Here is a 22427-nt window from a genome sequence, read left to right on the forward strand (position 1 = left end):
CGCATAGCTTGGGCTGTATATTGGAGTTTGCTCCAGTGGATCAGAGGGTCGCCTCCCTACGGCTTAGGCTGAACGGAGGTATAACTCTGTTGTTTGTGCATATGCATCAAACGGTAGTTTGGCCTACTTGGGGGTCCTTGGAGGGGTCCTGTATGGGGCCTTTTCTGGAAGTATCCGGCCTTCTTGGGGATCCTTGGAGGAGTCCTGTACGGGGCCCTTCCTGGGACGCACACATGGGCAATGATGAAGAGACTTGGAGAGGCGTGATTGGGAAGAACGGTTTGCCTGATCTTAATCCAAAAGTCTATTATTGTTGGACTTCTGTGCTTTTCATGGCTTGTCCATCACAAACACCATGTTCGAACAGAGGGAGGCTCATAAGTGTACTTGGTACCAGAGCTCCCTAAGCCGCAGGTCAATAATCGATTCTGTAATCGTATCATCTGACTTGAGGCGGTATGTTCTGGACACCCGGGTGAAGAGAGGGGCAGAACTGTCAACCGATCACCATCTGGTTGTGAGCTGGCTCCGATGGCAGGGGGAGCCTTTGGAGCGACCAGGTAAACCCAAACGTGTCTTGTTGGTGAACTGGGAGAGTCTAGATGAAGCTGTCAGAGGGGTTTTCAGCTCACACATCCGAGAAGCTTCAGTTGCAAGCTGTGGTCTGAAGGTCATCGATGCCTCAAGGGGCGGTAACCCAAGGACATCTTGGTGGACAACAGATGTCAGGGAAGCTGTCCGACTGAAGCAGTTGCAAAGTACCGCCTGGCTCGAAGGGCTGCTGCTTCGGCTGTTGCAAAGGCTAAACAGCGGGTGTGGGAAGAGTTTGGAGAATCCATGGAGAAGACTTTCAGTCGGAACCAAAGCGCTTCTGGAAAACAGTCAAGCACCTCAGAAGGGGGAAGCAGCAGAGTGTCCAAGCTGTTTACAGTAAGGATGGAATGTTGCCGACTTCAACTGGGGATGTTGTTGGCCCTTGGAAAGAGTACTTTGAGGAACCTCTCAACCCCGATGTCCAACCCTCTCTAGTGGAGACAGAGCTGGAGGCCGATGGGCAGGCTTTATTGATCTCTCGTGCTGAAGGTCAGAAAGCTCCACAGTGGGAAAGAAGCGGGAAATGCTGAAGGCTCTGATTGTTGAGGAGTTGTCTTGGCTGACTCGTCTATTCAACATTGCATGGGTTTCTGGGTCGGTACCTGACGAGTGGTAGACCGGGGTGGTGGTCTCCATATTTAAAAAGAGGGACCAGAGGTTGGGTGCCAACTACAGAGGCACCACACTCCTCAGCCTTCCTGGTATGGTTTGAAAGACGACATTTAGATTTAAATGATTAAGAAGTACCAACCTGGGTCTCTGGTCGAACTGTATCCCTTTCTCTCAATGTTTCCCTTAATTCCTAAAGAAATAGGGAAAGAATAGTTTAACACATCTGCTGTTTGGATGAATGCCAGTACTAAAAACAAAAAGAAAAAAAAAGAGGAATTTCTAGACTGTCAAAAGAGGTCTTCCTTGTTATATAGATTTGCATATCTAATCCCATAATTTTGTTCTTTAATATGTGGTTTGGGGTCAGGATACAGCAAGTCAGCTACTACATTAATATAACAAATGTCACCCTCTTAGTCACACCTCCAGTTCGTGATCCTTCTTGGCGATGAGTTCGGACAGCTGCGGGACACCAGCCAATGACTGAGTTTCCTTTCCCTGCTCTCGGACCAAAGCTTCCTGGTTCTTTAAAGTGATCTTTAGCTGCTCGATAAAACTAGGGAGGGAGGAGAAACAAACATGACTACAACCCTATGAAACATATTTTCTTAGATTGTCTCCACTTACTTGTCTTTCTCCTGCAGAGCAAGCTGCAGGTCCAGGGTCGGGTCTTGGTGAATGGAGCCAGGTAAATGCATGACCTGGAGCTCCTTCTTCATGTTAATATTTTTCAACTTTTCTTGCTCAGCGATGGCCGCCATCTTTTCTACCTCGTCATTGGCAGCTTGCAAGACCTTGAGACAAGAGATTATAAATCACCTTAATTTTATATACAAAACTACTATATTTAACACACTCAATTACTTTATTAAACACATGACTAAATTCATTCATAATTTTTAAGGGACATTTTATTTTACTAGGATTTTAAAAAAAGAAAATGACGACGTTGTTAATCATTACGTTCGCTCTGATTGGATATCACTTAAGTGAAACAGTTATCAAAAAGTATATTTATTTGCAGCATTTTCTTTAAGATGATGCAGCTTTGCTTACACCAACTTATTTTCATTAAAGAGTTTTTTGAGGATTTGGGCAATCCAGTACATTTCGCTAGTTTGGCAGTCACAACTCAAGCTTAGCTTAAAGGGCAACTAATGTGAAAACCCAACTCTTCTGACTTACTCACATGTTTTAAATGTTGAAGTCTACCTCTCCAAGATGCATTAAGCCCCTCATCATGAGGATTCTACGTAAAGTTATTACCTTATAAAGTTCTCCTCAGTCTGAAGTCTCACAGAACAAGAGCTTAAGAGAGCAGAGCCCATTATGTCATAATAATGGGCTGCACTCCTCCTGCAGCAGTAAAGATCCCACTGCTTCATTTGTTTATACAAAACACTGCTTCTTGGATTGGTGACGCTGCATGACAAGTCTCAGTGTTTGACCAATCACAGCAAAGTCTGCATGGTTATGGTAAACAATATTTTAGCTCGAGAAAAAACAGTGTTTTCAGTGGGCAGGGCTTGTGCATGTTCTAATGTAAATATCTTTATTAAAAGAGTTTTGTACACACACATACTGATGAGTACAATAGAGCCCCCCAATTTCTGTTTAAGAGACATTTAAATCAACACATTAGTTGTCCTTTAGATGACTGAAACACGCGTTGCTGCTTTACAATGACCGTTGCTGGACAAAGTGTTGTTCACATCCAGACAAGATCCAATGACAATGAATATCTTCTGAATAAGGAGTCCGCTGAGACGGTGAAAGCAAGTGACCGAGGAGAACATCCACAAAGCCATTAATGATGTAAGAAACATGATGCATATTTCACATGTGTATTGTGCCTTTTATTTTCACACACCTGTTCCAAGTCAGAGATCCTTGTGTTAAAAACTTCTCGAAGGGCATCCATCTCTCTCTGAGCCTGCTCCCTGAAACGGTTCGGTTCTCCTGAGTCTTGAGCGGCCAGACTTTCCAAAGCTTTGCTGAGATTAAACACAAACATCAAATTCATCTTCAATTGAAGAGAAAAAGAAGAATAACAACATATTACAGAAAGCAAGCACTTTTAGCCATTTTTTGAGAATGAATCACAATCAACTGAAAAGCTAAACTTAAATATAAAAATACGTACGAAGCTGAGACAAGCAGATCTTGTTTTTCCGCCAAGTCCCTTTTCATGGACTCCAACTCCACCTTCAGCTCGATATTCTGACATCACAAAAATATTACATTCACGACGTGCTTCATTATCACAAACACAGATTAAACCAAACCTGCACATCAACATGTTTATATGTGGGTATTTCTCTTTTCAAATGTTTAGACCAGGAAAAAACAAATACCGTATATGAATAACAGAGGAAATATTGGAATTTTCTTCTGCTTTGAACAAAGAGCTGGAAATTTAGATTTTTTAAATTGTTTTAATCCGATTCATCAATTCATCTGAATAGATTATAAGAGTTTGTTTGCAGCTGTAAATAACAGTTAACGACAGTCACAGATGCACAAAGACGGAACTTCTGTTGGGAAATAACAATAAACTAAACACCGTTCTAAAGATGTCCTCGGTGGAGCTGTCACACTTCTGCTGCATGCGCTCCTCCATGAAGTAAATCCGAAGCTTCAGGTTGAAGTTTTCCTTCTTCAGAGCTGTGATTTGCTGAAAGAGACAAGGTAGACCCCCCTCCCATCAGAAATATGGAACAGACACAAATGTGGGTCAAACCTTTCAAATGGGCAATAAGACACGCATGGTACTGATTAAAGTGAAAGAAGACCATTATACAGTCTGTTTATGTGTTCCATTGACTGTGTGTGAAGTAGACTGTGCATCATAGTGCTCAGGGCTCGGAGCAGCTAATGGGGGGTTGGGAAGTCTGTCAGCGGGAGGAGGATCAAGTTGGGACAAATCTTCAGCCAGACTAACGTCTCAGTGAGCGTTCCTGCCAGATGCTGACATGTAGACCCGAACCTACCTCGGTCCTCATACAAGTACACTTTCGAAACTCATTTCCATAAAAGGCCAAAATAGTTTTATACTGACAGAAGTTTATCACCTTTTTTTGCTGTGTAGGCAAAATAGAAGGATGAGTTCATCGTAGGAACATCTGTCTTTGATTATTAGCCACAAATGGAAGAGGACTGAGAGCAGCAGTAAAAGAATGACACTAATGTGTATTTAATTGTGTTTTGAGTTTTGTATTTTAAAATCCTCAAAATGAGAACATACAACAATAACTCTTGTTATTATTATAATAATTGAATGAGGTAACAGAACTATTAGAATAATAGTAATAAATACTAGCTATCAGAACGGGAACACTGTTTTTGAGTCTGAAAGCAAGAGGCTGTAATTATTTGAATTCAAGAAAATACATTATTATCTTATATGTCATACATAATTATATTTCCTACTTGTCAAGTTTAAATTACTTTTTCCAAATGCAAAGCAATATTTATTTAGCTAATTTGAGCATGGAAAAGCACTCTACAAATATAAATTACTTACATTCTTTCCCAAACAATATTATACCTTTTATTGACCTGAAAGTGACTCATTATTAAAATGTGTTTTAACTTGTCTTAACATTACCACATTTTCCTTTCCCAAAATATCACAAGAGTGACAACAGAATAGGGGGTAATTAATCGGGCAAGAGAGATTAGCAGAGATTTTAGACAGACGTCACACTAAGACAAGCTTCTAAATAGTTAACAGAATTAGTTCCGGTTAAAAAAAAATGGCTTTAAACTAGACAGTACTAGATAGTCTGTCAGTTTATAGGCTTTAGGTGATTTTTTTTTTAATGTCAGATAATATATGCTGGATGCACTGCTGCTCACAATTAAGTTGAACAACCAGGATTAATCTGGATTCATTAGGTTAAAATATTAAAAGGGAAGAAATAAAAATGACAAGTACAAGTAAAGAGATGATAACCTGAAATCCATGTTCTGATCCTTACTTACATTTTCATAGTCCTTCATGGTCAAAGCTTTGCTAGGAGACAGTTTGGCAGGAAAGGACAGAGCTGCAGAACAACAAATGTTTATTTACACACAGACAATAAACTCTTTCACAAGGAGCGTGTTTGGTGTTTGAAGCCACCAACACGCTCAGACCCCTGTCTGCCCGCAGATTATTTATTTAAGACATAAACAGGAGCCACTGTGTGTCAAACTACAGCTAGTTCACAACACGAATGCTGCAAATTACAGTTTTTACTAAATAACACACCATCGATCACGCAGCTAAAAATTGTGAATTTTTGTCCATCAACCTAAAAGACATACTATAAAATATTACAAAGACATGAATACTATCTATTACCATGTAACACCCTCACAACATTTTAGAGATGATGTGTGAAATTATCTAGAATGAAACCATAAAAAGTCCAGATACAAAATGTGTAAAACAACAAACCTTACAACATTTAAACTGTAATACGAGCGGTAGTTACAGCAATAAAAATCAATTATGATTGAAATGACTTCCACATTGAGTTGCTGTTCAATATAATACGCTGGGTTCTGTGTTGGAAATATCATTCAAATTGTGTGTACAACCTTGAGCTTCATGTTTGCACACAGCCTGACAGTTGATTATAAAGGGGATTAGCTCATTAGCATCGTCCCCGGACAAGCTTTAGAGACAGCACCGTCACGAGAACCAATCAAGTCAGGTTTAATTAATACACAAGAGAAACACGTGCATTCGAGTGGGAAATATGCACAAATGCACGTACCCGTCATGCTGTCAGCAGAAAGGTCTCCTTCTAAGGTCTCTCCATCCATGGAGTGAGGAGGTCCGCAGCTGCATAGACAATCATTTTGGTCAGAGGGAGCCGTTTTCTGACGACAGCCCTTACAAATGATTACAGTAAATAATAAAGCTCAACGCACATGCTTTGATCATTATGGTTGGTGAAACTCTGATGCGTTGTGTTTCTGCATTACTCACGCTGGCTGCATCTACAGAGCCCTAAGGACCATCCATAAATAGCTCAAGAATGACTCTGCTTCGTTGACATCCTCCCAGGACGTGTGTGTGCGTTTGCGTGCATGTGTATGTGTATGAGTGTGTGTGTGCGCGTGCATGAGAGAGAGGGCGCGAGACCATGTGTCAGTGGCAGCCTCGCTCTCAAGTTCACACTGACAAGAGGGGAAGGCTTTCATCGGGTGACAGACTGTGTTCTGTGGTTCTGATGGGACAATGCCATCACTCACTAATGACAGGACACATCTGGATCACCTCCATGTTACAGCCACAAAAATATTTTTATATGGGGAAAAGGCACACTGGGAAGGTCACGTATTTGGTTCCTTATTTACTGCTGGAACTTGAACTTGCAGACCATAAATCCAGCACACAACCTGTATTAAATAGCCAAGTGAAACCAATTTCAAAATTTGGAATGATTTAATATTTTTACATTAGAAATTATGTTTATTGAATCAATCAGGTAAAACAAAAGTAAGTAAGTAAGCAAGCAAGCTTTAAAATACAACATAACTCACTTGACCAAAGTGAGCAGAAAACTGTAGTGCTGTGTGGTTTATGAAACTGTACTTATGAATTTACAAAACCAGACTTGGAAAAGCAGTCAATGTTTGTTATTCCATTTTTTTAATAACACTTCTCGATGAAAAAAAAAATTAAGAAGAAAAGACAATGAGAGTGAACATACTATGTGGTTTTCAAATCGATCATTCACTGAAAGTAAAGAATTATTCAAAATAAAATCACCAGTGTGAAAAAGCAATTGCCCCCTTAACTCAATAACTGGTTGAGCCATCCTTTGCTCCACAAACTGCAATCAAGTGTTTGCAATAACTAGCAAAATTGTGGCCCACTCTTCCGATCCAGTCACATTGGAGGGTTTTCAGGCATTTTGATCGGACTCACGTCCAGGCTTTGGCAAGGCCACTACAAAACATTCATTTTGATTTGTTGTTAGCCATTTAGAGCAACTTGCTGGTGTGTGCTGGATCATTGTCCTGCTGCATAAGCATAAGCCAAGTGCGCTTGAGCTTAATGTCATGAACTGATGGCGGTACATTCTCCTTTAGGATTTTTTGATAGAGAGCAACTTAATGGTTTCATCAATTATATTTTGTGCCAGATGTATGGTAACAAGACACACACCTTTCAGAAATTCCTCTTCATCCAGGTGTTTTTTAGGAAAATGTGACGGGTGTCAATGACGTTCCTTCTAATCAGTTCTTGGATTTCCTTAGATCATGGCATGATGTGTGGCTTTTTGAGATCTTTTAGCCATCTTCATGTTGTCTGACAGGTGTGATTTAGTTGATTCGTTGATTGTAAGTAAGTAAGTATGTAATAGTTATTTGTAAAGCGCCTTTCTAGACCACGGTCACAAAGCAATACACAGTTAAAATGCATACAAATTAAAAAAAACTCTTAAAGGCCAAGAGAACATAAGACAAACACAGGAGTCCCAGAAGATTAGGAGAATGCCTGCACAAATAAAAAAGTCTTAAGATGCTTCTTGAATGAGTCAGTAGACTCCATCAAACACAGAGGGAGAGGAAGCTCATTCCAAAGCTTTGGAGCAACAGCCTGGAAGGATTTCTCTCTTCTGGTCCTGAACTGTGTGCGAGGAACCATCACCAGATCAATGATGTAAGGTGGAGCCTGACCATGAATAGTACAAGTCTGGCAGTAATTGGCCTTGTGTGTAGCTTGTGAAATTGAACTCAGCTTTTAAAATTGTGGTTAATCACAGTTAATTCGGCATTTGCAAGAGGGGCAATTACTTTTTCACAAAGCGCCATGTAGATTTGGGTGGCTTTCTCCATTAATAAATGAACTAATCATTAGAAAAAAAACCGATTTTGTATCTACTTGGGTTGACTCTGTCTGAAATTTGTTTAATGATCTCTGACATTTATGTGTGGAAAATGTGCCAGAAAAGAGGTAATCTGTAAGGGGACAAATGATTTTTTTCACCACACTATGTGAATTTAAAAAAAAATAGCATTTGACTCATTTATAAAACTAGTTTGCACAGTACGAGAAGATTTTGGTCTGCACATAGACATCATGAAAGTGGATTTTTAAATAACACAACATAAGATTACATTTTTTCATAGTCACATTTATATGGATCACAAGCTAAGAAATAGAAGTCAATGCTGTCATGTAGAACAGGAACCATTGGAGCGAGCAAACATTCGGTACATTATTGCATCACTGAGGTTACACATCAAGGGCACAACTTCCTGTGCAAATGGCGGAGGACAAGCTTTCAAGCATGATAAACAGCTGTATTATTTCTCCTTTGGCTACACCTGAAATGTGTCCTAACACAGATACAAATCCAACACATGACAGTTGTAGTTTTGACCTTTCAGCGAAAATGGAAAAAAAAAAATGCAAAGTGTCTGTAAACACTGACTTCCTCTTCCGAGCAGCTGCTCCTAACAACCATGACTTCAAATGACAACATGTGGATCAAATACAGGATGTGGAAATATATTTTTGGTGAACAGATCAGATTTCAGAATACTAATCGCTTCCCACGAGAAGAGATCAGATATCGTGTTGGATTACTGCACAACACTCACCACCTGGATGAGCCGCCTCTCAAAACACTTCACTGCTGGGTCTAAGACACTAACATTAAGGTACTGGAGCAGCACACATGCAGCAATGCTACAGGGACACAGGGCCGTACTGCACAAGGAATAATGTATGAATCACCTACCACCGTCACTCTGTTCTCTCGTGTCCAGAGGTGGCAAAAGAATAAACATATAAAGCGTAAAAGCCACATCCTCTCCAACACGCTGATGCTGCCGTCTAGAAAAAGTGACTGATAATTTCCGCTTTCTTTCACTCTACCAATGACAAGCCAGCCAAGCCAATCAGTTACAAAGTTAGTTAGTTTTTGTTTTTTTCATATCATTTAGAACAGAAGAAAACACACACAGTAAATGCATAACAAAATTCATTCATCTCTTTTAAGGTTTTATGTGTTCATCATTTAAGAAGGTTTAAGTGATTTGACAGTAATCAATAAAGTTTTACCTTACCTCACCTTAACTAGACATGAAGAGTTATTCCAATAAAAATAGATTATTTCAAGTTAATTGAAATAAAATAAATATGATTAATTTCATATGTTTGTGTTGCATTGTAATGTTTGTACATACAATTGTATTATTTATTAAGTTTGAATTATCACATCATGGATTGATGAACAGAAATGTTAACATCAATATCATATTACTATATGATGTTAACATTTTGCGACGTCGATGATTACATTGTTTTATTAAAGTTTAGTGTGTTGGGTCAAAGTAGACAACAATTAACATTTATATTTTGGGCCGCGAACACAGAAATATAATAAAGAACATGGGCGCCGTTTACGCGTGAAGTTCTGCGTCCAGGCAATAGCCTGGTCCGTGTGGTAGAGACTCCTTAAGCATTAGCTTTAGCCTACTAGCCATTCTTCCTTGTAGTTACCTTCCATTCATGTCGACCGGGAGCGTCACGTCGTCACCGAAGATTGAATCCATGATAACAGCGTTCTAAAAAAGGATTCACCCAAAGTACAAAAACAACAACATTTCACGTAAAAAACGATGGTTCGTTAACCTTAAAAAGCGGGGCGGAATTCAAAATAGTCCGAGGTACCGCCATTACGATCTGTAGACGTCACCAATGTGCACGTTGGAAACCAATGCTGCCTTAAAAGCATGTGGGAAATCTATCTTCTACTCACGCGATCACGCGAACCATCAACCTCATCTCACACATTTACTATTAAAAGTTAACATTTTGGAACATTAGTTTAAGGAGACGTGTAACAATTGTTTCTGTTGTTAGTTAGTAAGCGAAAATCAAAATTCTAATGTCCTTACATTTATAATGTACAGGATTTTATGATCCCTTGAACGCACCATAGGCCAAAACAAACGCCCTGGCGGTTAAAAAACAAACAAACTATTTTAAGATTTGAGTTTATGACTCTGCGGCATAGCCATTAAAATGCTTTTTTATTATTATTTATTTGGTTTGGTGGTCACATTATAGATCCGATAAATCTAGGACCTCGTTTCCTATTTTGGGAAAGCGCTTGCCTATTACAGGTGTAAATGTAGAATGTTGTAGCTCAACTCTTTAGTTATTTCCATGTGAGAACACACAACAACAATCCGGGATTCAAAATATGTTCGTTTATGATCTTCTTCGATCTGTCAACACACATCCATCAATGTCAAGAGAACAGCGCACCCAAGTGGTCATTAGGTTCCACTACAGTAATTGTTATATATATATATATATATATATATATATATATATATATATATATATATATATATATGTATATATATATATATATATATATATATATATATATATATATATATATATATATATATATATATGTATATATATATATATATATATTTATTATCATTTGACATTAATGGTTACAGTTGCTTATAGAGTCAGTCATTGGTTTTGGTTTTCAGTTTGAACATCAGTAATACGCTGACAAGAAAAAGTAACAAGGAGAGCAGGAAGCAGCTTCATCCATGTCTACTGAACACACACTGAAGTCAACCTGAAGCCTGGAGTGAACATTCAAACTGAGAGAGTCGCTGCAGCTAAAGCCTTGACTTGAACTCACCTAGACACCTGCCTTGGACTTGGGCTCAGTTCAGTGTTTTTATTGTACCTTTTAAAAATAAGGCTCCTCTGTAATGAGCCTGTATTGTCATAATGGTCATTTGGTGACTTTAAAAAAAAAACTATTTTTCAGCATCTGGGCTCAAACAGATCACACGTCACACCTCACATGATTTTGATCAATAAGATGACAACTTATTTGATGTTCAATCCAGTGTTCAGGTTGTTGTCAGTGCTTGTGTTTTTAGTAAAAGTGAAGCTGTATGGTGCTTTAGTTTAATAAATGGACACAGCACTCACTTTTTAGTAATGGGAGAATTACTTCTCTGTACTGTGTGAGTCAACCCAGAGACATTGTTCCGCCTGAAGCCAATACGTTTTTAGGTTGAACAGTTTGCCCCCCTGAAAAAATGTAATCCCCCCCCTTAAATGTTTTTCTGCAGCCGGGTCTGTACACAGCCCTGGGAAAATTAAAATACTATATATCATTTCAAGTTAAAACGGCTGGTCAAATAAAATGACCTATCAATGACAGTCTATAAAAGACATAGCATTCCGGGTTTAGCTACAGCTAGCCTTTCTCCTCAAACAATGAAAGAATAAATCTACAAACTCGAGTGAGCTATCGAGCAGAGCTGTGTATGAGTCGTGTGTCTGTTGTTTATCACCGCCCTTTGCTGGATCAATAGACCAAAGACATGAAGCAAACGGCACATCGCCCTCTGGTGGTCAGAAGACCAAGGCTGTTTTTCAATACTCTAGTCTAGAACTTGACTTTTGAGGGATTTAATAGCTGAATAAAACATAAAGCACACCCGCCCTCGTTCAGTCACATCCCAAAATATTGTAGACCAGCCACACGTTGCTGGAGTAGCGCTAGATCCCATGATTCAAGTAACAAGCAAGCATACAAACATGTGTTCCACCTGTAAAACTATTCTGCTAAAAGACTGCAACTGTTTCTACACCTACCTGGTCTCCCATATTCCTCATCACTTTATCTCTGGCGCCTTAGCTCAGCACTTAGATGAGAGGAATCCTTCCAGGCTGTTGCTCCTAAGCTTTGGAACAATCTTAGGCTTCCTCAGCGTTTGATGGAGTCTACTGACTCCTTCAAGAAACATCTTAAGCCATTTTTGTTTGTGCAGGCTTTTTCTTATTTTATTTTGGGGTTGCTGTGTTTTTCTCTAGGTTTTCTTGGCCTTTCAAGTTTTAAAATCTGCATGTATTTAAAATGTGTTATTGATTTTGATTGTCTAAGCCATTTGTGACCCTGGTCTGAGACAAATAATAATTACTTACTTACTCTTGTTTTACTGTAAAAGAACAAAAACCCGACACATATCAGCAGAAAATAAACAAAGAACTCAGTTCTCATTTCACTGTAAAATAAAATTTAGAACTGATCGTTCTGTTGCAGACTCACAAACTCTCCCAGACTTCTAAGCAGATTTACATCAGAGAATTATTCTTATCAGTTATCCTTGTTGTACAAATGACCAAATTTGCCATTACATAATGACCACTTTTGCAATGGTGTATTTTTCCAACAGATCCTGTTTCTCCTAATCTTTGCCTATTGAAATCAGCTCAAAACCCAGCTCTGATCAGTTACTGACAACTGCGGATTACAATAAAGTTTGCAAATTTAGCAATAATCTACACATAGCCAAGTGTAATGTGCTAGACTAAAAATGTTGCTCAATTATCTATTTTTTAGATTGTGTTCAGATTTTTTTATGGATATTGTTAAAATGAATGTGAAGATCTGGATGATAACTCTAAGTAAAACATGTGAATACATTTATAATTATCCATAAAAAATGCTATTTTTTAAAACTCATCAGGGCCAGATTAAAAAAGGCAGCATGTGGCCCCCGGGCCTCATTGCCCAGGTCTTACCTAACAGGTCATTATGGCGCAGATGATCTGAAGTGTATCAAAAAATGATTCAAACTTTATACGGGTTGAAAGTTTTTATTGAAAAAATGGACACTGAAAAATATTAAAAAGTCAAGAAAATATATAAAACCAGATATCATCATGTTCAGAATTAGGTTTGTTTTGGCTGATATTTCTGAACAGGCTTAAATATTCAAACAAATAAAAATAATGCATCTCTTGATCTGAGTTGTGTGTAAAAGGTGAGGTATTCTTAGCTCCTTTTAATGTCTACAACAGATTTACAAAAATATTTTCACATATTTGCACATCTTTAAAAGGCTGGTACAGTACATGTTTGATTAGCGTAGAAGACAGAGAGAAACACCAGAAATAAAAACAATAATTAACATCATAAAAAATTGTTCTCTGGAGCCAAAATGTACATTGAAAAAAAAAATCTATGAACTCCAAGACCAGTTGGCCTAGCTGATATTTATATATATATATAAAGAGTCTGTAACCATGTTAGCATTAAATAACATAAATTAGTAAGAGGGGATCCACTGTATACAGAACAATTATACACACTAGTGTCCAGTTACAACAAATATATGCTCATTCATCAACACTAAATGGATTCTTTACGTTATATAATATAAAACACAGTTTGTGTATTTTTAATAACAATTTGGGGTTAAAAAGCCTAAGAGCAGCCAATGAAAGCTGCCTTTTTGGAATGAAATAGTTGTGACAGAGTGGTGTAGCAACAGGATTCTGACTTTTCATAGCACTATATCTAACTACCGTAACCGCGTGGATTACAAACACAACTTTACCATATGTCAACCCTTTAGAACAGCAATTCATACATTATGCATTATTAATATTTTTATTTTCTGTGACCACTGTCTTTATGTTTGTTCAGAGACAGGGTGTTCACATATGTACTGAGGGGCTTTTATAACTTACTAGAGGATAAAACCAGAAACTGTAGAAGGAGTATTTTCTTTCTTTTGTAAGCAAGTACAGCATGTTATAAAATTGTTTTCACGACATTGTAGTTACACTGGTCGAACATTGGGGGAACAAGAAACACCTGGTTCAACATTACGTATTGCTGCTTTAACAGCCATGTTCACTGATATATCTTGAACATCAGTGGCTACTGGTAGATGAAAACAACATGTGGCGTGATTGTTGTCTTTTAAACTCCGATACAGAGCCCCAGGAAATAAAAAATTCTCTCAAGCATACAAGCCTCTGAGCAGCACAAAGTGCCAGAAAAATAAGCATGCCCCGGAAAACAAATCCTTCAACGTAGTTTAACAGTTATCTTCTCATTTTCTATTGCACTTAAAGATTATAACTTTACATTAGATATACATGTATAACAGTTAAATATTAAGTCTACATATATGTACATTTAAATGATCCAAATTCATGAATTCTTGACAGACTCATTTCCTGACTATTTTTTTTCTTTTTTAATCACACAGATTTGTATACAAAAATAATTTACTATTACGTCCACTGGTCGGTCTACCTTCATGTAGTAATGTTCAAGAGAGAAATTCGAGTTCTCCATGACACGATGGGATCCTCTTCAAAGAAACTGATGCTGTGGAGACTCACAAGAACTTCCTCTGCTGCTCCCTCACCTGCATCCCTCTGTTGCCGCAGTCCAATGGGAGTTTGGCAGTGGAGCTTGATCTGGACCTTTCCTCGCGTTGACCCGCTGACGGAGGACCATGATTCCGCCATCTTTGCTAGGTAGATTATCACAAGAAACACACCGGACCTACTTCTAGGTTGTAATGTGAGCCGGGAGACGTCTTTGGAAGATTGTAGATGTCGGTCACAGGCAGCAAAGACGCATCCAAAGAGTGGAAGAAAAAGTGGGTTTGGTGCCAGCGGCCATCATTGATCTACAAATCGACACAATAGTCAAGAAAGTTTGAAATGATAAAGAATATGGTACAACTCATACCCAGCAAGAGTCCTCCAGGACCTCTGGCTCCAGCTCTCCTCCTGCCTCAAAAATCCCCCCGGACCAGGCCTTGAACCTCACCGGGCTGTCGACCAGCTGATCCTCACCAGAACCCCAGACGGTCATGTTCAGACAGTGGATGATGACGTGCTGGACCGCCTCAGAGCTCAGGAGATTTAGGAAGTTCATCTGGACACGTCCAACGCTGTACACAGTCTGCTCCCGAAACACACAAAATTAGAGTAGATTTGATGTAATATTTTATTCATTCTTGGCATCAACAATGAAGATACATTCACTACAAGCGGTTTCAAACTTTAGTGTGCAGTGATCAATAAATTCGATCACTGCAGTCTGACCAATACATAAAAAATCCTTTTTACTAGACGCTCAAAATATCATCAGCATGCTTTAGCTCACCTTTGAAACTGTGAGGGGTTTTAGACACGTCTGACCACCACCAGTAAAGTTGCAGGACACTTCAATTTTATCCGAGGAACAGCCAAGATTCGGGTCAATCCAATAGGTGCCTGGAAGAGAGGAAAACTGTTCATTATTTTGGCTTTTCCAAAACAATCTATTGAGTTTTACACTTACCATCATTTAACTTATGTTCACAGCTGTGCAGGTCCCTGCAAATGCGGGCTGGGTTGTCCTGGTTGCCCAGTGGGTTCTTCAGGCTCTGGATCAGGTTACTGAGGTAGTGGAGGGTCTTTAAGATCTCAGTGCCCTGGTCCAGCATAGGGAGATCCATTGCTTGTTTTTCCTGTTCGGGAAGATAATATAAGACAAACATTAAACAAACTTAGTTGAGAAGAAACAGGTGGTTAAGTACTGACCTCAGCTCTGAGGTGGAGGTGAGAGTCCACAAAAAAGACGCCATCATCTCTCTGCATCAGAGGAACAAAAAATGATTTTTTTTAATAGATTTTTTGAATAAACACTAAACATACTTTGAAATATTTAGTGCAGCCCGATGGCTACAATAAAATGCATAATTAACAAGCTCACCACAATCACTGACAACTTGTGTGCACAACTATGCATACCAAATGTTTGACTTATATTTGAAACATGCAAAATGAATTTCACGTTTAAAAAATCAGATTGTAACGTGAAAAAAAATAAAATAATCACATTCGGTTTGTTTGTCAAAATTGTTGATAAATCTTTTTTTTAATTCTCAAAAACGATTTAAATATCAAAAGCGTTTTTTATGTAAGTGAAGTCAAATAAAAAAAACACAAAGCAAATCTGCCAAGTTTTGATGCTAACTCCTAACACTGAAAATGTTTTTCTTCTGTCGTTCAAGACGATTTAATTTCAATCTCAAATAGTTGAAAATATAGTTTTTAATTTAAAGTTTTGAAAGTAACTCTTAGTATGATGTTCCTCTCACAGTTGTCCACTTTTTTTAAAAATTCGTTTTCATTTTTTATTTGATATTTAAGTTTGTCCCTTAAGAAATTCCTGTTGGACTTAATAATGTAGTGCTTAGAACTCTGATGAAATCATCAAAAAAATCAAACTACAATAAGTCTTACAAACGACTGCGGGATGGCCAGTGGACCCTGGAAACGAGAGGAAACAAACATTTAAAGAGAGATTTTAAAACGAAGACATTTTTGGTTGCATTAAAGAACAAACCAAACTTACAGGATGTCCGGGAGGTCCACGTGGTCCTGGTGCACCCTGTAAAAGACCAAAAACACATTTAGGTAACAAAATATTGCTTAACAGGGATGTTTCAAAGTGACACACATACCCTCGGACCCTGAACTCCCTGTTAAAGAAAAGAGAGAACACTTTCTTAATCTTAAAATTCAACAATAAGATAAGTGTCACATTAATAAAAAATAGCTTACAAGTTCTCCACGGCTGCCTTTCTGCCCTCTGGGACCCTGCAAACAAACACATGAGTATAAAAAAGTGCTTGTATTTTCAGCTCAGACCAACTATTTCATACATACTGCTCTTCCGTTTGGACCAATAAAACCAACAGGACCAACTACTCCTTCTTTGCCCTGGGCGAGAAAAAGGTTTGTTAAAGCTAATGAAACATTTCAGAATCAAGATTGTTTATTAACCATTGCTCCCTGTGGGCCCTTTGGTCCCTGAATGCCTTTTGGACCGTGGTCACCAGGCACTCCCTGAGACACAAGGAGAGGAATTTTGAGAAGGCTTGACATTTTATGAAGCCATTTTGTTTCGTTTGTCTTGACAAATGACAAATATAATATAAATAGGCTCACTTGTGGTTCCATTTTAATATATATGCTTTGAACGCAACAAGTCTTCCAAAGACATAATGTTTATGTAAAAACGGCTTTAGCTCAGTCAGTTTACTATTCTCAGTGGTAATGTTTTCACAGTGAACGTACCTGAGGTCCAAATATTCCCAGAATTCCTGGAAAACCTGGTTTGCCGGGGTCACCCTGCGGTGAAATAATGTTGGTTATAAGCAGAGAACAGTCAAACTCTTATGTCTCTCAGATTTTGGGGATGGTACACACTGGCTGGCCTTTGGCTCCTTTGTCACCCTGTGGTCCTGGAAGTGCTATCCCACCTCTGAAGCCTTTTTTTCCAGGTGGTCCACTCTGACCCCTTAGTCCTTGATGTCCCTGAAGAGGTTAAGAACCAGACTTCGAGTTATGGTGGTTTATAGAATTTTTCTTCATACAAGCTTTTGGTTAATTATTTTTGCTCAAGGTAAAGGTTGTTTTTAGATTAAAGACAAACACCTACTAACACGTTTGTCATATCATAAAAAAAAAACTCCATCAAAGGTGGTATACATTGTTTGCTTAAACCCTGATGTAAAAAACAATGAGAGACAGTACTGTTTGATGTTTTTTCTTCTTGTATATAGTTTAATAATAATTTGAAAATAAATTTGTAATATAGTTTTTTTTTTTCAACTGTAAAGGGTTCTGTGATAAAAAAAAAGTATTAATTAAATTTACATTCTGGCAGTCTGATGTGTATACAATTCAACTTGAGACCGATGTCATTAACATTTTTTAATTAAAATATGTTTGTTAAGTCATTTCTGAAGTAAAATTGATTTTGTTTTTATCAATCTCGCTATACCTTCGGTCCGATAATGCCCTGATCTCCGGGGAGTCCCGGGACACCAGTTTTACCACGTGAGCCTGCTTTTCCAGGAAGACCCATCTCTCCATCATCACCATGTTGTCCCTGTAAGATAAAAATTTAGTTTTAAAGAGGTTATTTAATCAATAAAGACTCCATATATGTATAGATAAATGAATACTCTAATAGCTGTAGCACAAAATGGTTAGTAGAATAATGATCATTAAAGTGTCTCTCACCGGCATTCCTATGTTTCCATCTTTTCCTGGTGTTCCATCCATTCCAGGCACTCCCTCCTGTCCCCCTCGTCCAACTACACCGCGAGCACCAGCAACACCACCAGCACCCTGAGAAAACAAATCCGTTTGACACGTTTAAGCTAAAACAGGTGCATTTGACGAGGAAGAGATGAAGTGCACCTCTTGTCCTCTCGCTCCCTTTTGTCCAGGTTGACCCTTTTTTCCTGTTTGACCCTTAGTGGAAAGAAAATGTGTTTGGTAAGTGAAGGTTTAACTTTCGGACATTGATGATAAATGGAAGTTATGAGCGATGCATGACAGCAGTCAAATTATTAGCCAAAAATAACATAGAGCAAATAAGTAGACTGATTAATGAGCTGTCATTAACGTCTTTTTTGTACCTTTTTCCAAGAATCAATGGAAGAATTTTATGCATAAGAAAATATGCACATTTACATCTAGATTTCTAGACCAACATGCAGGTTCTCTTGCAGAACCATACTTAAGTGCATTAACATGTTTTAGTGATATAAGTCAACAATTATTTTTCAAAAATGTTCAACTGAGTTACATCTATTACATCAACCCCCATAGACCTTAAACACACTCTAGAAAATAAACTCAGTCAGACAAGTACCAAAATAATAAATAACCTTAAGAACAATAATATCAGGATCATCGCTATACTTCTTACTTGATCTCCTTTGGCGCCCTTGGGACCTTGTCGCCCTCTTGTTCCAGGATGACCCTGAAAGTAGAATGTTGGAACAATCAGTTTATCAATGAATCACAAACTATCCTGAATCCTGAATAATCAATAATCACATAACTCACATATCTATTGTGAAGACAAAATTCAGTTAAATTCAATTGCACTTTAACATACATATACTTCACGCTAAAAGCCTACAAGCCTATGTTTGAGTTTATAAATTGAGTTTGATTAAATAAATAGCACATGATTTCACAGAACCTATTCAATGTACATGTAATATTTGTAGTTATAATAATACTGATTTATTGCTGAGGTTTCATTCACAGTATGATACAGTGTCCTCATTCTCAAAGGCTATTAGATGACACTCTCTATTCTGGAACACTTACGTGTTACCTAACATCATTTTTAAACTGATAGAAGCTCTGTATCGTGAAGCCTCATAAGCTGTTTTATGAAACCTTCATACCACTGGTAGATGACTATTAGATAACAAAAGCCGAAACAAGAACAGAAATAGATTATTTTGTTGGACTTACCAGGAGTCCAGTAGCACCGGCTCGGCCTCTTGGTCCATCAACCCCAACTTGACCCTAAGAGTATGTCAAAGGTTAGCATACTAACCTCAAACAATGATGATAATATCTGAGAGAAATGAGAAAACTGACTTTATATCCAGGGTCTCCTGGCTCTCCTCTCTCTCCTCTGTCACCCAGTGGCCCCTAAAGAAGGAGAAGAGAAATGTAAAAACAAGGCCATGTGACATCTGCTGTTGAAACGGAATGCTGTTCTCGAAAAGGAAAGAAAATAAGTCAGGTGTGACTTACTATGTCACCTGGAGGACCAGGGGGACCCTCTACCTTCCCGTCATCCCCCTGCTCACCCTGTATGAAAATGAAGGAAATATATATTTAAAAATTGCCAAATGATGCTAAGCCGCTAGGATTGAATGTATGGATCGATTCCCTCTTGTTAGTCGTATGGTGTCACGTGTGAGCCATACCTTTTCACCTTTTGGTCCTGGGCGCCCCATCGGCCCTAGAGATCCCTGATGTCCCTGGGATCACAAACATTACTAGTAAAACATATTTAACCACAATAGGATTTTTTTCCCTGCAAACTAAAATAAAAACTATTGAATGACATGTTAATAACGAAACTGTTATTTCTCATTTTGCAGCTTGCTCAAAGTCTACAATCTAATCAACTTTTAGAGATAAGTTTACCTCATAACCTGGTATTCCAGTTTCTCCCTGTTGACCCATCCGTCCAGGAGCGCCCTGATTGATAAAATAATAATTAAATAACAACTTAACAGCAGCACTAACATATCGAATATATATTGGTTTTAATGCGTTTGGTATTATTCTAATAACTGGTGTCTTAAATTAGGCAACAAAAATAGTAGCTCTTTATAAATACACAAATGTGTCCCCAACATTACAAAGTTCACTGACCACGTGTCCAATAGTTCCTCTAGAGCCCTTTTGTCCGACGAATCCTGGAGGCCCAGTTTTCCCCATCGACCCAGTTTCTCCAAGGTATCCAATGTGACCTTTTGCCCCCTAAAAGCAACAAATAATTCTTAATAACTATTTTGTTTTTTTAATCACCTCTGATCATACCTTCATCCCGGGCTTGCCTCTTTCTCCAATTTTCCCGGGTTTCCCTTCTGGACCCTGGAGAAATGAAGTTAAGGCGACGGCTGAGCAGTTTTATCAGAACTATAAGATATTTCCCCAGTTAAAAGGAACTTACTCTGACGCCACCGAGTCCAGGATTTCCAGTTGGACCTTCTTTTCCCTTTAGACCTATTTCACCCTTTTCACCGTTGTCGCCCTCCTGACCCATCTCACCCTTTTCACCCTGCACACAAAAAAGATTTACAGTCCACCTCCAAACCATTATCAGAATAGATTTGCAGTAACCTCACCTTAGGGCCGTCAGAACCAGACAAACCAGATTCACCCTCTAAGCCGGGTGCCCCCTGTTTAAAAAAGATGTGAAAGCCACTTAATCCTCTAGAAATATTTTTGGGTTCTTTCAAATGTTTGTAGTTAATGATCAACCTACTCGCTCTCCGATGAGTCCTTGCTCTCCAATGTTACCGGCCGGTCCAATATCTCCCTGAAGTTTGTTAGAATTAGAGTGGGAAAATAACTAGAACTCATTCCACTTGTGTCATCTGACCTTTGCTCCTGGCTCTCCTGAAAGTCCGGGGTCTCCAACTTTACCCATGGGACCCTTATGAATACCACAGAGTACAAAAGTTATAAAATGTTATTCGTAAAGTCCAAGTGATCGAGATGTTCTGCATTCTACCTGTTTCTGCAATATTAAACGATTCAACCGTTAATGATTAACTGTTTATTTTACCAATATCAGTTTAAATGACTGTTGTCAATGTAAGGCTTTTAACTTTTATTTGTGCCTCAACTCAAACTCTTTATCTTGTTTTGTCTTCTTTTCTTCGGCTTATCCAGGTTAGGGTCGTGAAGGAAACATGTTCAGCAGGCAGGCCCAGACATTTGTCACTTTCCTCAATCCGCCTGTCAATCTTACGCTCCATCTTTCTCTAGTCGTGAACAAGACACAAGATACTTTTTCTACTATTTCCCCTTGGGCAAGATCTCATCCCCAACAGGAAAAAGGCTCCACACCTCGTTCCAACTGAGAACCATGGACATGGATTTGGAGGTGCTAGGATTTGAAGATTTTCATCCCTGCCACTTCACTGAACACCTCCACTGAGGTCACGGTCTGATGAAGCCAGCAGGTTCTAGCCATCCGCAAACGGAGAGACATAATCCAAAGCCCAACAGACAGGACCCCTTAAAGCCCTGGCTAGGTCTATAAATTCTGTCCATGATAGTTGCTGTATCTCTGAATGTTGCCAATACAATGTTTGCATATACGTTTATTTTCCTTGATTTTCCACAATCTGGCTAATGCCTTTAACCATTAAAGTTAAATATTTGTAAGGGTCTTATTTAGTTTCGCTGAACGAAAATACAACTGCAGGGAAAAGGCAAAGTTAGAGGCACACACTAATGAGCCTCATCAAACTACTTCACATCTCCATTGAGGCAGAAAGATTTTTCGTAACTTAACATTTTAATACAAATACAGCGCTGACATAATGCTGTCAAGCTAACTATTGCTCGGGATTCTTCACTCTTTAGCCAAATTAAAATCTGGCCTGCTAAACTTTACGGTAAACTCTCCTCAGTTGGAGGAAATAAATACATGTCTTTAAAATTAAGAGCAAATAATCAGCTGCGTCTTCCTTCTAATCTTTTATTATCACGGTTGTACTGTATACTGTTTAAAATCCACGTATGCTAATTCTTTTTTAAATTATTTATCAGTTCACTCATTTTTTCTATATTTATTGATTGTTTAAAATGAATTTAGAGTTAGATTTTCAGCCAATTGAAAGGTCTCAGATAATTAAATATGGGAGGTTACATATTTTGAATATAGAATTTTAAATAAATTGATAATTAAAACATAATAGTTCTGCTTTGACTCTTATGTCAATGTCAAAGATGATATGGATGGATAAAATATTTATCCACAATCAAATACTGCCAAAAATCTGGAGGATGTAGACTAACATTCAAC

At 38.4% G+C, this 22427-nt stretch overlaps 2 protein-coding genes across 4 annotated transcripts in view; both read right to left on the reverse strand.

Moving 5' to 3' along the window:
- cdk5rap2 (CDK5 regulatory subunit associated protein 2) overlaps window positions 1-9897 on the reverse strand; it is a 39169-nt gene extending 29272 nt beyond the window's left edge. For 2 of the 3 annotated variants that reach the window (XM_087792205.1, XM_087792204.1), the window contains exons 1-9: window positions 9716-9897; window positions 5970-6037; window positions 5191-5252; window positions 3770-3880; window positions 3350-3426; window positions 3077-3200; window positions 1834-2000; window positions 1630-1762; window positions 1346-1396 (exon numbers count right to left, since the gene is read on the reverse strand). In XM_087792205.1, coding sequence (XP_087648331.1) covers window positions 1346-1396; window positions 1630-1762; window positions 1834-2000; window positions 3077-3200; window positions 3350-3426; window positions 3770-3880; window positions 5191-5252; window positions 5970-6037; window positions 9716-9768 — 846 coding nt within the window. In that variant the 5' untranslated portion in view covers window positions 9769-9897. Of the gene's footprint in view, window positions 1-1345; window positions 1397-1629; window positions 1763-1833; window positions 2001-3076; window positions 3201-3349; window positions 3427-3769; window positions 3881-5190; window positions 5253-5969; window positions 6038-8951; window positions 9052-9715 lie in introns of those variants that run through there. The other variant, XM_087792206.1, reaches the window with a different exon arrangement.
- Window positions 9898-12854: 2957 nt separating this feature from the next.
- Window positions 12855-22427, reverse strand: part of LOC148080486 (uncharacterized) — a 59505-nt gene continuing 49932 nt past the window's right edge. The window contains exons 34-61 of the mRNA XM_087792208.1: window positions 20994-21047; window positions 20877-20930; window positions 20737-20790; window positions 20562-20669; window positions 20429-20482; window positions 20261-20368; window positions 20030-20083; window positions 19807-19860; window positions 19631-19687; window positions 19472-19525; window positions 19343-19396; window positions 18783-18836; window positions 18269-18322; window positions 18089-18196; window positions 17847-17954; window positions 17270-17377; window positions 17138-17191; window positions 16844-16906; window positions 16727-16780; window positions 16622-16657; window positions 16522-16539; window positions 16413-16448; window positions 16301-16327; window positions 15596-15646; window positions 15354-15522; window positions 15177-15286; window positions 14757-14972; window positions 12855-14694 (exon numbers count right to left, since the gene is read on the reverse strand). Coding sequence (XP_087648334.1) covers window positions 14548-14694; window positions 14757-14972; window positions 15177-15286; window positions 15354-15522; window positions 15596-15646; window positions 16301-16327; window positions 16413-16448; window positions 16522-16539; window positions 16622-16657; window positions 16727-16780; window positions 16844-16906; window positions 17138-17191; window positions 17270-17377; window positions 17847-17954; window positions 18089-18196; window positions 18269-18322; window positions 18783-18836; window positions 19343-19396; window positions 19472-19525; window positions 19631-19687; window positions 19807-19860; window positions 20030-20083; window positions 20261-20368; window positions 20429-20482; window positions 20562-20669; window positions 20737-20790; window positions 20877-20930; window positions 20994-21047 — 2118 coding nt within the window. The 3' untranslated portion in view covers window positions 12855-14547. The remainder of the gene's footprint in view (window positions 14695-14756; window positions 14973-15176; window positions 15287-15353; window positions 15523-15595; window positions 15647-16300; window positions 16328-16412; window positions 16449-16521; window positions 16540-16621; window positions 16658-16726; window positions 16781-16843; window positions 16907-17137; window positions 17192-17269; window positions 17378-17846; window positions 17955-18088; window positions 18197-18268; window positions 18323-18782; window positions 18837-19342; window positions 19397-19471; window positions 19526-19630; window positions 19688-19806; window positions 19861-20029; window positions 20084-20260; window positions 20369-20428; window positions 20483-20561; window positions 20670-20736; window positions 20791-20876; window positions 20931-20993; window positions 21048-22427) is intronic.

This window comes from Callionymus lyra, chromosome 5 (genome assembly GCF_982586985.1).
Source record: "Callionymus lyra chromosome 5, fCalLyr1.hap1.1, whole genome shotgun sequence".
NCBI classification, from domain to species: Eukaryota; Metazoa; Chordata; class Actinopteri; order Syngnathiformes; family Callionymidae; genus Callionymus; species Callionymus lyra.